Genomic DNA, 16927 nt, shown 5'->3' with positions numbered 1-16927 from the left:
CAGGCAGCTGTTGGGCAGCGGGCGTGGGTCACGTGGGAGCCACCCGAGGCCCCGCCCCTCGCCTTCCGCGCGGAGGATCCGAATCTGGTCCCGCGCGCGCTTTTACCGCCCGCCCGGCGCGCGCGCCCTCAGGCGGCGCCATCGGGGCCATGGCGGCGGCGCGCGCCCCCCGCCCCTGAGGCACCGCCCGGGGCCGAGGGCTCCGCGCTCCCCCCGCCCCGAGCGATCCGGGAGGGCTCCGCGCCCGCAGCAGCCGGGGCATGGTGGGCAGGGTCGCTGTGGCCGCGGCGGCCGCCTCCCCCGTCCTACCCGGGAACGACGGCGACGTTCAGGTGGGGACGCGGGCCGGGGTCGCGCTGTGAGGGAGGAGAAAGGGTTTGCGGCTGACAGGAGCCCCCTTTGGCGTTCGCCCCCCTTGGCGTTCGCCCCCTTTGGCGTTGTGCCCTGACACGGCCGCCCGGTGCACCGGGAGCTGTGAGGCGCCGCCCGGCCCGGGCCGTGCTCCAGGCGCTGCTGGGGCTCGGCGCAGCCCCGCGGGCCGGGCTGTCACTAAACCCATTCGAGGGGCTTTGGGAAGAGACGTTTTCTGCTTCAGAGGGTGTGATTTCCGAGGAGTTCAGTTTCTGGTAAACCACGAGTTATAAAAGTCTTTATGAGCCAAAGTCTTTCTTGGAGCTGTAGAAGTAAATGCTCTTTCGTGGTTTGAATCGTTATACAAGATAAGAATTCTCTTGTGTTCATTTTCTTTAAGTACTCTTAAAGGTACGCGGTCTTCCTAAGCTATGTCAGATGTTTACGGTAGGATCAGACCTTTTTAAGTGATGTTGGAATCTCCTCTTAAATGCTCCCCAGACGCTCTAGGGAACATCTCAAGGTCGATCATCTGAATTGACCCAGACTTTCAGACTTCCAGTATTGTGAAATCTCTGCAGAGCTGTTCTGAAGACTTTGTGATCCTGTTCAGTTTTGACCATCTCAAGGCTTCAGAACAAGATTTTTATTTATCTGAAAGAGCAGAATCTTTATTTCAGGTTTAGATGGCCTTTGAAAACATGAAGATACAGTTGATGCGTGCCCAGTCTGAGCACATTAATGTGAATTTTTGTCTTCTGAAAAAGTTCTGTATAAATCATCTTAAGTTTTTTAAGACTAAGATTCATGTTGTACCTTTTACAGCCATGCAAGAAGCGGCGAGAGGAAGATGCTTCTGCAAAAACAATCACAAGGTATTTTTCACCATTGGCAAAACCAGTGGAAAAAGCATTGTCATCACCAAAATCCAACAATATCTTGGATTATTTTAAAAAGACATCTGCAACTGAGAATGCTGCATTCCCAGAAGGAGATGGAGAAAATAAAACACTGTTGGAGGCTGATGAAAAAGAGTGTAAATCATCTTTCAAGCCATCTTTAAAGCGGAAGAGAAAAGGGAAGAGAGTTAATTTAAGTAATATGCCAAAAGAAATGAAAGAATCTGAGAATGACCTTGAAATAGAAATTATTAGTGATGACAGCAGAGTAACTACAGGACTGCAACAAGACAGTAATGACTTTATTGCTTCTTGTACTCTGGTGGACAAAAAATGTGCAGGAGAATTAGCAGAAGATAACGATCAAAGAGAGAACTTCCTAAACGTTATCCCCTCCAGAAAAAATGCAAAAAGCCTTGGTTGTGAAACAAATGGATCAAAAACTAGGATAAAAAAATCAAGGAAAAGGAAGCACAAAGTAAATACTGATTTGTCTGAAAGCTCTTCATCAGAAAACCAGATGAATGAAATCTATAAAGAGGAAACTGAGGAGAAGACAAATACAGTAGCAGAGTGTGATGCTGCTATTGGTGATTCCAGTTTTGAGGTTCATAAGGATGATGGGACATCCCAGGTAAATAATTGTATAATAACAGTGTCATTTGAGGACTTCTTGAGAAGTCAGGGAGAAAATAATGTTGAAGACACAAAGCCAGCAATGAACACTTCTGGTACAGCAAATGAAATGGACAAAAGTGATAGTGTTAGTGACCCAGAAAAGTGTGAGGAATCCCAGCAGCTGCCACTCAGAACAGTGACTGTCCTCGCACAAGTTCATTCCATTCCCCCCAAATTACCTCCCTCAAACAAGGAGCAGAAAGGCTCTAGGAAAATAGCTTCCATTTTTTTGAAGCAGAAAGGACGTGCAGGGGAAAGAGAAAGCAGCCCAGCCCTTTTGGACAGTGAGCAAACCGAACAGGTAACTCAGAAAAGAAAATCCAATGTCGTTATTGAGGAAGAAGAATTGGAGCTGGCTGTACTGGAGACTGGAGGGGCAGATTCTCTGAGGCCAAAATGTACTCTGGAAGAAAAGCATCAGTTTATGAAAGCTTTTAGACAACCAACAGCAGATGTAACAAAAAGTGGAGTTAAAAAGGCACCTGGAAAACAAAAGCAACCTCCTGCAAAGTCCTCAAAAGAAAAAGAGGGATCTGAAGATGTTGTTCCTTCAAAGAAAGGATTAGAAAGCGTGATACCAGAAGATTATGTGGACAAATGTACACATTCCAAACCTAAAAGCAATAGAACTAAACCCAGAAAATCTAGCAAGGTCCAGAAAGAAGGAAACAGAAGAAAGAAGGCTTCAGAAACTAAGGAAACTGATGTCTCAAACACCAGCAATTACACTGGAGAAGAGGATTCAGGTGCTATTGTTACCATGGAAAACACCTCAGATGTAGTAATTTTATCAAGTCCAGAAGTGAATGAGTTAAGGAGGAGTTTAAGGCAGCAGAAAACCAAAACATCAACAAATGTTACACCTAAGAAGCCCAGGGCTAGAAGTGCCTGTTCTGCAGATGAATTAAGTGCCTGCCCATTAGAGACTTCCACTCCAAAAGCACACAGACAATCCTGCAAGAAAAGCAACATGTACAGAGCTGAGGTGATTACTGTGCCCTTTGATGGAAACAGCCCAATAAGGTAAACCTTTTAGAGTATATTCTACCTTTTTGACCATTAATTGTATGCAAGTATTTTGAAAATGAGACATAAATATTAATGGACTGTATATCAAAGTTGCATGGATAATGATCATGGTGGGTAAAAACAGAGAGGAACCAAAGCTGACTATAAATGTATTTGTACTAAAGACATCAAAAAAAAAAAAAAACCAAAAAAAACAAACAAACCAAACAACAAAAAGACCTTCATAAACCAGTTGCTTCTGTTTACAGCACTGTATTTTTAAAGGCTTTTGAAAATGAGATTGAGAATAACATCTCCCTTTATTAACCAGTAATAATTTCATAATACTTTTTTTCCCTAATTAGAATGAGGTTTACACGTATCAAAGCAGCTACAAAATCAAATAAAGCTGAAGCAATGAAAAATGAAGAGTCTCACTCCAAAAACACAAAGGTAATTTATGTAACAATTAGTGTCAGTATTTTGTCATTTCCTATATGGGTATAATTGTGGTGTATTCAGTATTGTGAAATAATCTAGTGTAATACAATATGACACTTCCCAGCTGCCCTGTGGAAAGGGAATATGCTCTGATGAAACTATGATGAGATAGTTTCTTGTACCTTAGGTCTTAAAACATGTTTTATTAGTAAAAATCCACCTTTCATAACAGAAGAATTCCATAAAATAGCATGCTTCTGAGCTGCAGGTTCTCAGGATGGGATATATGTCCTGGGTTCTCAGGACATGGCACTTAGTGCTGTGGTTTATTTGACAAGGTAGTAATTGGCCAGAGGTTGGACTTGATGATCTCAGAGGTCTTTTCCAACCTAAATGATCCAGTGACTTGTGCACAGCAGAACAGCTGAGACTTAAGAATGTTACTGCCCATTTCTGTTCCACGAAAAAATTGGGGATCTCCTTGAAGGGCTTTCACTCCCTTTTGAGAACTGTTGATATCATCTTGGTTTGCTTGTTCTTTCAATTATTTCATTTTCTTTTTGATACCAATGAAATTTTGTAACAATTACATATTTCTATGATAGTGAAAAATTAGATTTATATGCTTTTATAAAATTAGATTTATATGATTTTAAAGTACTTAGTGAAGAGAGTGTTTTTAGTTGCTATTTCAGTTTTTTTGTTCTTTGTTAACAGATAAACTCCACTTCTAAAAACATATCTAAAGCAAAGCAGCTGATTGAAAAAGCAAAGGCTATACAGCAGAACAGATCAAAAGTGAGTGAAGACTCAGCAGCTCCTGTGAGGCGCTCGTCTCGACAGCGAGCTCTTGCTGAGAAGAAGAAATTAGAACAAAGTGATGTAAGGCTGTACTTTGGAGGGGGGGATATTTTTATATATTTATTGATATAAGCAACACAAATGATTCCTACTTGATTCTTTACAATAAATGTTTGCAAGCTAAGGTAGATACCTGCAGTGTATTGTTAATAAAGGAGGAGAAGTTGGGTTTCCTTTCTTACTTGATTTGCTTTCCCTCTAGGAATCAGTAATAATTCTAGGTTCAGACGTGGATAGTGGCACTACTACAGAGCAGAGTGTGAAAGAAAAGAAACTTCGGAGTTTAAATGATGTTTTGGGGAAGAAGTCTAAAAACTTGAAGGTTGCAAAGAACTCCAATGGTAATTGGGTTTTACTGAATGTGTTTATTTTTTGTTACAGAAACATTTTATATTATTGACTGTTGTAACTGTATTTCATAAAGCTGCCTTTGCAGTATATTTCTTTTCTTCTGATTCATCTTGTATAATATTCCAATGTATAGTTTCCCTTTTTATATTAATTAATAGTGCAGAGGTTATTTATATGTGTTGTTTTGCTTTTTCTTCATTCAGGGAAAACTGTTTATTTGAAAAATTGTCAACATATACCATGTTTTGTTGTGTCTCCTTTTTTTCCTTAATGTTAGAAAATAGCATCTATACTGAGGAAATAATTAGAAACAAAGCCATAATGAGTTTTGTTAAAATACTCAACTTTTCCTTAAGAAAAGGAGATTTCCTGATGATGTTAAATGGAACATACAGGTAGTGAACACAGAAGCAAGGTTAGAATCTTGTATCAGTGCTAATCTAATAATAGTTTTTTTACCTTTTTAAAGGGAAACTGGGATGTCCACCTTCCTGCCTAGGCAAAAATGCTTCAAACTCTGCAGGTGAACCAATTGTGATCTTTGATGAAAGCAGGTCAGTTGTCAAGAGTGCAGTTGCTTAAAAGTCAAAATATGTTTCAAGGTTACTTTAACATTCTCTCGTTTTACAGATTTAAATACACTTACTGAAATGTGCTATAAATATTCATTACTCTTATACTGATTAATATTTTAATCTGCTTGCAAAATTTTAGGGGTTTCTTGGAGAGTTCTTCAACCATTTTAGGACCATATTGGATGTCTGGAAGTGTAGTTGGTGACTGATTAAAAAGAAATCCCAAATTGCATATAAAAATACAAAAAAGAGATTTTTTTTAGATTAGAATTTTTAACACAGAATTAATTTCAAACTAGCCACATTAAAATTAATTTTAGCAGTTCTGCTAGACTATTTTCAACTCATTTGGAAGAGAGTGTGATTAAATTCAGCCTTGCATAGCTGGAAGTTCTACTAATTCTATCTTCTTTCTTTTTCTTTTCTTTTTCATTAAAGCCAAGATGCATCTGAAAATTCTCAAGATGGTGATCCATTCAGAGCAAAACGTGAATTCCTGATGAGTGGATTGCCAGAGTCACTGAAAAGGCAGATTGCAAAGAAGGCAGCAGCAATGGAAGCATATTCTCTTGCAAGTTCCTGCTTTAAGACTGTTGTCCATGTACAGCAGAAGGATGACTGTAAGCTTGTGTTAAGTTTTTGGGTTTTGTTCAAATGTACATAATAAATTCTGAGGAGTTTGTGCAGAAAATAAAGAATTTGAACAGCTTAGGACTGGAATAGGTGGGGGTTTCCTCTTGTTTTGTGTCTCAGTAAGAGAACAAAACTTAGAAGCTTCCAGTGAGATCTTTTTGGATACAAAATTTACAAATTAAATTGATGCTAAAGTAGTCCATACATGCATGGATAAGGATGCAAAATTCTTACTATTTAGTCAAAAAAGTTGGTCTGGAGAATTTGGAGAATAAAGATTGTGTTGGATTGATTAGGGCAGAAACCATTTCCTTCTGACAAAGGCAAAAGACTTCACAAAAGACAAAAGACCAGCCCATTTCTTTTCCCTAGAATAGAAGTTAACTCTTGTTTTGGTTTTGGTGGGGGTTCTTTTGTAGGTTCTCCAATGTGGAAATTGCAATCACCATCGTGTCCTCTATTAACTAAGCTGAGGGAACTGAGTACTGAAGTCACCAACATCACAAAAATCACTCTCTCACTTGGTGAATTTTCCACTGTGAATTCAAAACAAACTGGAAATTGTTCTGCACCTATGGTTAGTACTTTAAGATTCAAATTGTTTTGATACTTGTTTGGAGTTATGTTTTTAATAAATCCTGTTGTTTGAGTTTGTTTCAATGCTGTATTTAGTTGTTTTTTTACTTTCCCTGTGTGTGAGTTACCCATTTTGCATCTTACCATTAGACAGTTCTCATCAGTTTCTGTTAATCTCTGAATTTAACAAGATATTACCAGTTTAAATTATGCAAAGCATTCTGTATAAAGTTTTTGAGTAATTCTGTGTGTGTACTCCAGCTTTCAGGCCACCGACCAGCTTTTCCTGATGCATTCAAGAAGGATTTGCTAGATGAGATTGTGGCTTCTAATTCTCAGTTTCCAGTGAGAAAATACTACTCCAGGTTCCTGAAAAAGCAAACAGAGCGGTTGGCTTTGGAAAACAGTACACAAGGTTAGGAATCTATGTAGGGAGAAAACCCCCTCACTCTCTCTGGCATTAAAAAACAACTGGGAATTCAAAAAATATGTTACTGAAGGAATACTGTTGTTGGAAATACATTGATCCTCACATTTTAGGATATTTTGACAAAATTCTTCAAATATGGCTTAAGCAAATGTACAGTAGTAATGGACATGGTCTGAAATTTTAAATGGATGCAATTTTTTCTTTCTTAGACAGCAGAGATGGCACTGCAAATCTTGATATAATTGAGAAACATCCTGACAATTGGAAAGAAGCGAAGAGGAAAAGGAAAGAAACAGAAGACCGCAAATCAAAAAGAAGAAAACAACTTGAAGGTACAGAGACTGAAATGAAATCAAGAGTTTCCAGGAACCTTATTTATCCCACATCTGGAGAAAAACAGGCAGAAACAGGACAAGCCACACACTTGGGAAAAAACAAAACCCAGAAACCAGATAGTGTGACAGAAGACAGAGGTTGTTTATCAGATCCAAATGCACTTTCAGGTAACTGCATTTCCGGTCTCATTTTAATCTTTGCATTGAGGAAATGTATGTGTGATCTATGTCAGCTTTCCACTGTGATGCAAAAATCAAATCTAGTCCTGATACTCTGCTAGATGTGATCAAGTCTATTGCATGAAGAACTGTTTTAAAATGGACAATATTTTTCTATAGGTGTGGAAGACATGCTCTGGACAGAAAAATATCAGCCTCAAGATTCCAGTGAACTTGTAGGGAACAAGAAAGAAATTGAAAGGCTACACAGGTCAGAAGTTGGAACATGGATCCTTTCCTAAAATAACTCAAAACCTCATGTTACTTGATAATGCTCAAAGTACCGAGAGACCAGTACTTGTCTGTACTTCCCTACAAGCATCCCCATCATGATCTTCCTGTACTGTCTGCTTTTCACGGGAATTTAGCACTAAATTCCACCTAACACATTAGGCTTTCAGTTAAATTTTCTGTGTGTCCTTAAGTTACTGGTGTGGCTTGCACAGAATTTAAAGATCCATCTGACAAAACAACACTGAATTATGAGTGAATAAGTAGTTCACCAAATGACTTGTTTTTATACCAATCAGCTAACAGAATGAGAATGAAAAAGGAAACCTGTTCTTCAAAATAATCAAATCCTGAACATTTTTTTGCTTTTATCTGAAAGGACTTCATAGGTTTCTGTGTGGTAAAAGTGGCTGATGTCCCCTAGTTTATGTTCTGTTCCATCTTAATTTGGTTCACTTAATTCACCAGCAATTTTTATTCTTGTTTTCTTCCTTTCTTTTATAGTTGGTTAAAAGAATGGAAAAAGAGAGCTGATTTGGAAGAAAAACGAAATCAGAAAAGGGAAAAAGAGGACAAAGAGCAAGAAGGTACTGATAGAATTAATATAACTTCTCTTTTGTTGAAAGTTGGCAAAAAATAACAGTAATCCTTTATTTTCTTTTTAATAATTCTACAGATTCTTTAAGCAGCCTTGACTTTAAAGATAGTAAATCTGATACTGAGGAAGAGACAACCCTTTGCAATACGGTTCTGATAACTGGCCCACCAGGAGTGGGGAAAACTGCTGCAGTGTATGCTTGTGCTCAGGAGCTTGGGTTTAAGGTTTGTGGAGTTCTTTCTTTCCTCAGTGCATTTTTCTTACTTATACCTCACGATACAAAAGCATTTGTAATACAAGATGTCTACAATTTAATTTTCTTTCTTTTTGTAAATTCAATACCATTGCAGATATTTGAAGTCAATGCCTCTTGCCAGCGTAGTGGGAGACAGATTTTATCTCAGCTGAAAGAAGCTACTCAGTCTCACCAAGTAGACAAAAAAGGTGTGAATGCACACAAGCCTTGCTTTTTTAACAGTTGTAGCACTACCAAGTCACCAAGTAAGTGCTGTAGTTCTTATCTGGGGTTCTTTGTTTTGTCTGCAGTATGGGGTGGACTTTACGGAGGGGAGAAGGTTGTTAGAGACTGAATTCCCCATTAGAGGCTGAATTCCCCAAACAAATTTTAGATATCAGTTGTTTTAAAAAAGATAGCAGATTTAGCTTACCTGGCCATAATAGTAAGAACTGGTCTGTTGTTTAACACAACTGCAGACCAAATGAAATAATGACTTTATTAAAATACTGACTCTTGATTACATTATTTCTGCAGTGGTGGAGCAAGTGCTGTGGCATTTGAATAGAAAGTCGAACAGAAAGCTTTTCTTATAACAAGAGAAAAGGAAAACAAGCAAAAAATCAGCACAGTAAACCTGTCATTTACCATAGATAATAAATGGGTTTTACTTTAAATTTGTCTGAGAAATCTTAGTTTGACATTATATCTCCAGATGAAGTTTAATATAAAACATACCTTGCAGAAAAAATGTATTCTCCAAAGAAAGTTATTTCTCCAAGAAAACCACCACTGTCACCAAAAGGAGCAGGATTAAAACGAAGCTTGCCCTCTAAAACACTTGCAAGCTATTTCAAAATTTCTGCCAAACGAAGAGGTGTTGATGGAGAAGCAACATCTGAAGAAAAAAATGGAGGTAGGTATTTCTTTTTAATAATGAATTACCTTTGGAGGTGGAAATGCTGCACCATGTATGTAGCATGTATGGAGCTGTGTGGAGAAAAGAACATATTCTCTTAAGCTTTTGATACATGGGGGATTTTTGAAGCCAGTACCTGGAAAGCATTAAATGGTTTCACTCCTCCTTCCTGCTCTATTATTCATCCATCTGCAGGAAATACTCAGAATTCAGTGGAAGTAAAGAAAGATACTCAGATTCAGGCAATAAACAAAGAAGGAGGAGAACACAACAGGAAAAGTGCAACATCTCTCATTCTTTTTGAAGAGGTAAAATTCACATGAAATGTACTGTGACTGTTGACAGCTTGTAACTGCTGCTCAAGCTATTGACACTGTTTGTTGCTGTAGGTGGATATAATATTCGATGAAGATGCAGGATTTCTAAGTGCAATAAAGACATTCATGACAACTGCAAAGAGACCTGTAATTCTTACCACCAATGGTGAGTAGTGTTTGTGACAATAATTAGGCTTTACAGACAGAAGAGCCACTTCTAATTAGAGGCTGTAAATGGTGATGGTTGAATACTGCTCCTAAATGCAGATTTAAATGGTGTGGGACTGTAAAGCAAGTGTTTGAGTGTTTGAATGAAGGTGTACTGGCTGCTGTAATTGATAAAGAAAATAACCAGGTTTGAACATAATGTCATGACAGTTCACTGATCTCTCTTTATAGATCCAACATTCAGCTTAATGTTTGATGGCTATTTTGAAGAGATCAACTTTAAAACCCCTTCTTTGGTAAGTCTGTGTCTGGGAATGCAGGTACATCCTAAGCAAGCAATTAACAGTTGATTTCAGTTTGAAATGTAAATGTTGGGGTAGATTTATATATTTCTGATGTAACATACTTGTTTGATCAGAGACAGACTTGTCTTTGGGGTTTATGTAAGGATGTGTAGGATGTATTTATCTTTACATATAGAAGCTGATTTACTGGCATGGAAGATTTATTTTCCAAACAGTTTAGTGGTACTGAGAATTACAATAAGATTATCACTTAATCACTTCATTTAGTTTTTAGAATGTATTTAGATAAATATCTGATAGTACTGCCAGTACTGGTTCATTCATTAAAAATATAGCAGTTTATTTTTGAAGTATTTTGGGTTATTCCTTTAATGTAAACACTAGTTTTCTGTGTAGCAAATAGTTTTATTTGCAGCTATGTGTTAGGTGAAAAACCTAAATAAATGAGAATCAGAAGGACCTAATTATTGAGAAGGGAAAATTTCTTAATGTGAAACAGAAAACCTGTTGGACTTCCAGGCAATTGCAGAGTTAAAAGAAAGAATGCAAGAAAAACCTTCAAACTGAATATAGTTCATTAAAAGCTGATCACTAGTGATAAGAAGCAAGGTGTAGGTAGCCTCAGGACCATAAGCAGAATATTTTTGTGTATTTGTTTTTAATTATTTCTAAATTGAAATTAATTCTCCAACATAGGCTACATAGATTGGGTAGTTGCTTTTCCTTACAAGTTTTAATCTAACTGTAATCTAATTTAATAAACTAATCTTCTGTATTAAAAGTCAAAATGTATTGCAAGCATAAGTAGAATAATTTGCTCTTGTGTGACTTCCTGCAGTGTGATTGAGTTGTTTCAGTGGTCTGTGTGTAACTCCTGTTTAGATAAACTCTGTGAGCTACCTCCAAGCTCTGTGCCTGGCTGAGAACCTACGGACAGATGTGGAAGACTTGGCTGCTCTCCTGACCACAAATAACTGTGATATCAGACAAAGTGTCCTGTACTTACAGTTCTGGGTTAGAAGTGGAGGTGGATGCTTGAAAGAGAAGTGTTTGGCACCTCATGGTATGTTGATTTAATTTAATCTTTTAAAATATCCATCTATTCATATGAATTTGACTAAGCATTCTTAGACATGTGTGACTAAATGGTAACTTCTTGTAAGACTCCTAAATGTAGGGGGAGGGGGGATGCTTCTGCTATTTTTAGCTACTTCCAAGCCTTGTATTAATGCATAAGGAACTTAATTTTGAGGGTTTTATTGCCTGTCATTATGATACTTACTAGCTCCCTTTCACGTTGTGGGTAGTAAAACTAGGCAAAGAAGGGAACCAGTAGTAATTTTCCTCAGAGTTTGCAGTTCTTTATCCATATGGCTGATAGGCAATTCACCTAGAAGAAGCAGAAGGGGCAAAAGGGGTAAAAGTGGGACAGCTGGCAAGCAGGCAGGGGTAGGAACTTCATCCCAAAGGATTCAGCAAGAGTTCAGGGGTGTGATGGAGTGACAGGGAGAGACAAGTGAGACACAGCCTCCTTCAAAGGTTACTTGGGAAGCAGGAGAGCAGGTTGGTAACACTGACAGCAGTGATGTGGGCATGGGGATGTCTCATTTCAGCTGCTCTGTTCCTCCAGCACCACAGCAAGAGGTGACAGTTACAGCATCCTTTGTGACAGGAACTGAGGCAAAGAGGTGGAAAATCAAGTTCACGATGCAGTTGTTGCCTTTCAAGTAAAGCCTGTTATCTCTGTGCAGGAGAAGAAGAGACAAGGAAGGCAGATAATGTCATTCATCCTGCAAAGTCTAAGGATTCCAAGGTGGATTTTTCTCAAGCTGATGATTCACATCGTCAGGAGTTTCCAAAATGTAATACAGGCTGTGTAGAGATGTTGCTTGGCCTTAAGAACATCCTGTTGCCTTCAGAAGATTTGTTTACATTTCTCAAGGTATTTTTGTAGCTGACTTGGTAATACTTTGAATGATTGCCAGACAATTGAGTGTAACTATCACCAGGAATAACATAATCTCAGAAGCCAATCTCTGAAAAGGTTTGTTGTAGAAATTAGAGAATTTTGTGGTTATTAAGTACAATCTGAATTGGGGTGGTCTCTCACAAGCAAAATAGTCCCTCACTTCATAAGCACAAAGCCAGGAGTGTGGGATTTTCTATATTAACATTTTTATTTAAAATAAATGAATTTTAATATGTTGATAAAGCTTTCATATTATTATTTTACAGCACAAAATCACAACTATGGAGGAATGGAATAAATTGATGCAGCTTCTCACAGAATTCCAGATGAAGCATGTGGATTTTGTATATAGTAATCTTGAACAAATTCTTCCCTTACCAGTGCAAGTTCTGTCAAACCAGTCTGAAGCCTCAAAGTCTATACTTGAAAGGACTACTGTAGTTTCTTCAAAAGACAGATCTACTAAGAGTTCTTGCTCTAGGAAGAGTAGCCCCGGAAAAAGGTCGAAAAAGACAAAGGCTCAGAAAATGCTTGAGATATTGGATGATAGTGACTTATTTGATTCTGAGCTGAACTATTCAGCTGAATTCATAACTTTGCCATCAGACAGTCCTAAATCATGTGTTGAAATGAATAAAAAGGAATCAAAATTGTTGGGGCATAAAGAACAAAAAGAAGTTAAAACGAAAACCTCAGTAAACGAAAGGCGGTCTGCAGTTATTTTTCAGTGTCTAAAGTCACTGACTGAGTTTGTGGAAAACATGTCCTTTCTGGATTGCTGTGTAGACACTAACACCAGGGAACCACTGGAGTTTTCTAAAAGTGAGGAATTTCATTGGACAAATGCCAAAATCAGAAATGGTCTTTGTGATGAGTTCAGTATAGAAAATACTGATTGGTGGAGTTCCCAGAGCTGTAGTGAAATAAAGGCAGCTATTGAAGCACTCAGCTTCACTAAAAGTTCTGTTAATATTTCACAAACTTTGGAATCCTTTTCAACTACAAGTAAAACACCTGAAAGTGATCAGCTGAAGGGACTTACTCTGCCTGTCTCAAACACAAGGAATTGCATATCCTTCAGTCAGGCAGCTGATTCCAGGTAAGACTTTGTTAATATTTCTGGAGTGTAATGCAATTTGTCAAGAAGAGCATTTCACAGGGTGTAGGACTGTTTCAGATTTGATGTATGCACATTCACACCACTGTGACTGTTGTCAGTGTGCCTCTAAACACTGCAATATATTGTTCATTTTGCTTTTGCAACCTTAAATTAACTTCTTGTCAATCTGCAAAAAGTTACTTTTCTTGAACAGCCTGACTAATGTTTTTAAGGAATGGTGGCCTTAGTCTAGTTATTTTAAAAATGGACAAACAGCACCACCACCCCCAAAAGAATAACAGAACCCTAAAGGAATAGTTTTTTCAAGACAGATGGGATTCTGCAACTACCAAACATGCAAATTTGTCACCTGCTCATACTGAATGCATGTTAAGTGTGTTGGTAGGTGTTGCTTGATGAAGACCTAACAAAATCCAAAGTAAATTCTTTGTAGTAACTTAGGATAACAAAGAATAGCCTTTAATACAGTGTAAAAGACCAAAGAATACTACCAAGTGTTGGCATGAAACATTGTTTTTAACATAAACGAGTCATCATAGGTAAAATTGGCACAATGGGTACTTCAAGCCCATTCAGGGGTCTGAACAGGAAAATGGCTTAGAGCCTTTCTTCTGTAAATCAGCACCCAGAGGAGCAATGGCAGAATGGATCTGACTGTGCATCCTGTGACCAGGTTTATGTCGTGGGTTAGACACTGGACCTGACACTAAAATTCTGGCAAATACCAATTGCATAATGCTTTTTCTTTTTGAAGACCACAGATGCTTTCCGTTGTGGTTGTACTGAACCTCACATCCGTATCTAGACTGAAGAGCTCACCACATCAGACTCCTAATTAAAATGAGAGCTTTGGCCAAACAAACTGCTGGTCCTGATGTTTCTGTCCAGGTGCAGCTTTGTGATGCTGTGTAAGCAGCATACAATTAGAAGTTGCAGACATCTGATCCATTGGGATGCACTTCTGGATATCGATTTAATGGAGTTTTAAACCAGTAGCTTTGATCCTAAAGAAATAAAATCATCACTGCACATTCTTGAATAAGAAACAATAAAGCTTCATTCTCTGTTTTAGCACTCACAAAAAAGCACAGAAGAGGCTGGCTGTCATCAAAACTGTATTTTCCAGAAGTCCTTTAAACCTGGGCAATAAGCAAGCCAGTACCCTTGAATACCTCCCCACTCTCCGCAGTATCTGTAGGTCTGAGAAGCTTAAAGAGCAAGAGAAGACTAAAAGAAGGTGAGTTTGGATTTTCCTAAATCTTGCTACATTTCTACATTATAGAAGGTAGTTAAGGATTTTAATAAAATATTTTGTCAAATAATTCTAGGCAAGGAAGGTGGACATTTGTCTTTCAAAATAATAAAAATGTTGCCTTATAGTTGGAAATAACTTTGTTCCCTTAACAATCTTTTTTACTTTTTTTTTGTTTTTTAATAGGTTCTTGCATTATCTTGAAGGGATTCATCTTGAAATACCCAGACAAACGATAAATGGTCTGTCTTTGGACTTCCCTTAAAATTGCCAACACCAGAAATACTTTGTGCCTAATGGTGGTATTCTCACCATAGTTTGTTTGGGTTTTTTTTAATTACCACATTATTGTATATTCAGAGCCATTTGTATATTAAATTTTTATAATTATTTAAAATAATGTATATATCTATTGTCATTATACTGCTCTTCACAGCTGAAATGTGGGTTTGTTTGGTGCTTGTCCAGTAAGGGCATTCATAATATGAAATGCACAAACTATTCCGTGGGGACTTACTGCTCTCTTTCTCTCTAATTTGTGGATCACATAGCAAGAAGTCCTTTTGTAACAACCAACTGTCACAACTTCCACAGCAAAGTTGCTGTTTTCTGAGGAGACTGTTTTGTTCAAACAAGTTTGTTTCTGAATTTGCAGTTAAAGTGATAAATAACTCCAGGTGGGAGGGGGCACAGAGGGGATGCAACAAGTCCTCCAATTACTAAAACCAACTCTTCACTTTGACACAGGGAACAAGGTCCTTACAAAGCACGATGCCTCAATGTACATATATTTGTATACGTTCCTTTCATTGTTTACAGCTGCCAGAGCTGCGTGTTAATCTCCTAAAAAGGTAGAGAAATTATTACTGTAGCTCAACATGGTCTCAAGAGATTTAGGCAAGATTTTGTAAATAACAATTATCCCAGCGTTACTTTGGATACAGGAATATTTAATTACTTCTAGTCTTGTATATTGTGTTCTATTCTTAAGCTTCTTCTTTTGTATTTGACAAGACTTCAGCCTGATTATTTGTATTGAATCCATTTTTATACAACAATAAATTTGTGAGACTTTGCTACAATCTCAATGTTTCTGTTGCATGAAAGGTAAAACTCCTGAAACATATTTTTTAAAGGATTTTAAAACTGGAGTTAGTTCAGCCATGTACTTTTCTGCCTTTTCTTTGCAGTTGGACTGTTCCTGTTCCTCAAACTGAGTCAGACTGCTGCCATGCAGTGGTGCTCCACTTACCTCAGTGTCTCTGTAAAAATAAGGAAGGCCATTTCCTAGTTCTGGTCTTATCTTATATTTTTCATGTGTTAAAGATGTTCAGGAATTAGAAATATTTATGGAAACAGTAAATTATTTTAAGCTTCTGCACTGTATATAATTTTTATGGTTTACTCTTTCCATAGTCCAAAATGATGAAAAAAAAATAGTGGTGGCTGTTAAAATCTCCATGGCTTGATTTTTTTGTATCAACAGTGTATGCTTCTCCTATATGATTTGTAAAAATAAATACACATTTTTAATTTTTTTAAAATTATAAAGTAAAAGTGTATCTGTTCACTGCTTTCTAAGGGCACTATCAATCTAACTAGATTACAGTGAGGACCTCCATAAACCAGAAGCAAGTCCCATAAAGTAGTAGTCTTTTAGGAAATTCAGGGATAATTTGAAAGACCCAAATTAGAAAGCAGTGAGAGACAATTTTACCTTCTTTTGAAGTCAGCTCTCTGGTTTTAATAACTGCCTTAAGAAGTCCTTTACAGAATCTGCTGTGGTGTCCCCAAGGTAAGGTGGAATTCAAGTATTTCCCTTCTTGATCAGATATTTACCACATGAAATCACCTCAAGCTACTCTGAATGAAAGATAACCTGTGTGTGATGATTTGAGTTCTGATAAATTAGCACCTTGGGATTTTTGTGCCTCAGGTATGAGCATCTATTGTATTCTAGAATAAAGCAAGTTTCCAGGAGGGATGGGCTTGAGGAAGAGGGACCTGAGGCTGGTTTTGACTAACTCTGCTTAGAGGGAAATGCTTCACAAGCTCTGTTCCAGTACTGTGAAATTCACCTGCTTTTGATGCAAAATATTTTCCTGCAATAGTTTGGGCCCTGGTTAGTCCTTTATGTACTGCCCCTCCAGCTAACTTGTGTGTCTTGAAATCAGAAGTAAAAACAACCCTGGAGTTTCACAATGACTCTCTGCCATTCAGCAGTTATTAGTAGGTATACAGCAACTTAAAACCAAAACCAACAACCTTGTTCTTCTTGGGAAAATCTCAACCAAGTTTCAAGCTTTTTTTTATCTTTACTGTCATTCCAACATTGCTTTCCAGAATGTAAATTAGGGTGATATTATTCTACCATCCCATGAATAATATAGAAAAAAGCAGTTAGGGTTGCAAGAATGAGCCAAAGGCTTAGACTGTGTTAATGCTACTGCAGAATA

The 16927-nt window shown here is 37.8% G+C and overlaps 1 protein-coding gene across 1 annotated transcript; it reads left to right on the top strand.

The window, feature by feature from the left end:
• The first annotated feature begins 64 nt into the window (after positions 1–64).
• On the top strand, positions 65–15910 carry ATAD5 (ATPase family AAA domain containing 5). The gene is made up of 23 exons (XM_041485877.1): positions 65–332; positions 1177–2951; positions 3302–3389; positions 4095–4259; positions 4441–4579; positions 5059–5143; positions 5603–5784; positions 6217–6374; positions 6635–6788; positions 7013–7306; positions 7478–7568; positions 8093–8175; positions 8265–8410; positions 8537–8687; positions 9167–9337; positions 9536–9648; positions 9730–9823; positions 10057–10121; positions 11013–11193; positions 11882–12072; positions 12366–13198; positions 14292–14456; positions 14658–15910. Exons 1-23 carry the CDS (start codon positions 261–263, stop codon positions 14734–14736), a joined length of 5475 nt encoding a protein of 1824 aa, XP_041341811.1. The 5' UTR covers positions 65–260; the 3' UTR covers positions 14737–15910.
• Positions 15911–16927: the final 1017 nt, after the last annotated feature.

Source organism: Pyrgilauda ruficollis, unplaced genomic scaffold, assembly GCF_017590135.1.
Source record: "Pyrgilauda ruficollis isolate IOZ18807 unplaced genomic scaffold, ASM1759013v1 scaffold72, whole genome shotgun sequence".
In the NCBI taxonomy this organism is placed as follows: domain Eukaryota; kingdom Metazoa; phylum Chordata; class Aves; order Passeriformes; family Passeridae; genus Pyrgilauda; species Pyrgilauda ruficollis.
The sequence above is the reverse complement of the archived record's forward strand: the minus strand, read 5'-3'. Positions and strand labels throughout refer to the sequence as shown.

Bases quoted from the DNA above. Each gene is read 5' to 3' on its own strand.
- ATAD5 (XM_041485877.1), top strand. From the start codon at position 261: ATGGTGGGCAGGGTCGCTGTGGCCGCGGCGGCCGCCTCCCCCGTCCTA. The intron at 6,375-6,634 runs GTTAGTACTTTA...TGTGTACTCCAG, and splicing joins GAAATTGTTCTGCACCTATG to CTTTCAGGCCACCGACCAGC. The intron at 8,411-8,536 runs GTTTGTGGAGTT...ATACCATTGCAG, and splicing joins CTCAGGAGCTTGGGTTTAAG to ATATTTGAAGTCAATGCCTC.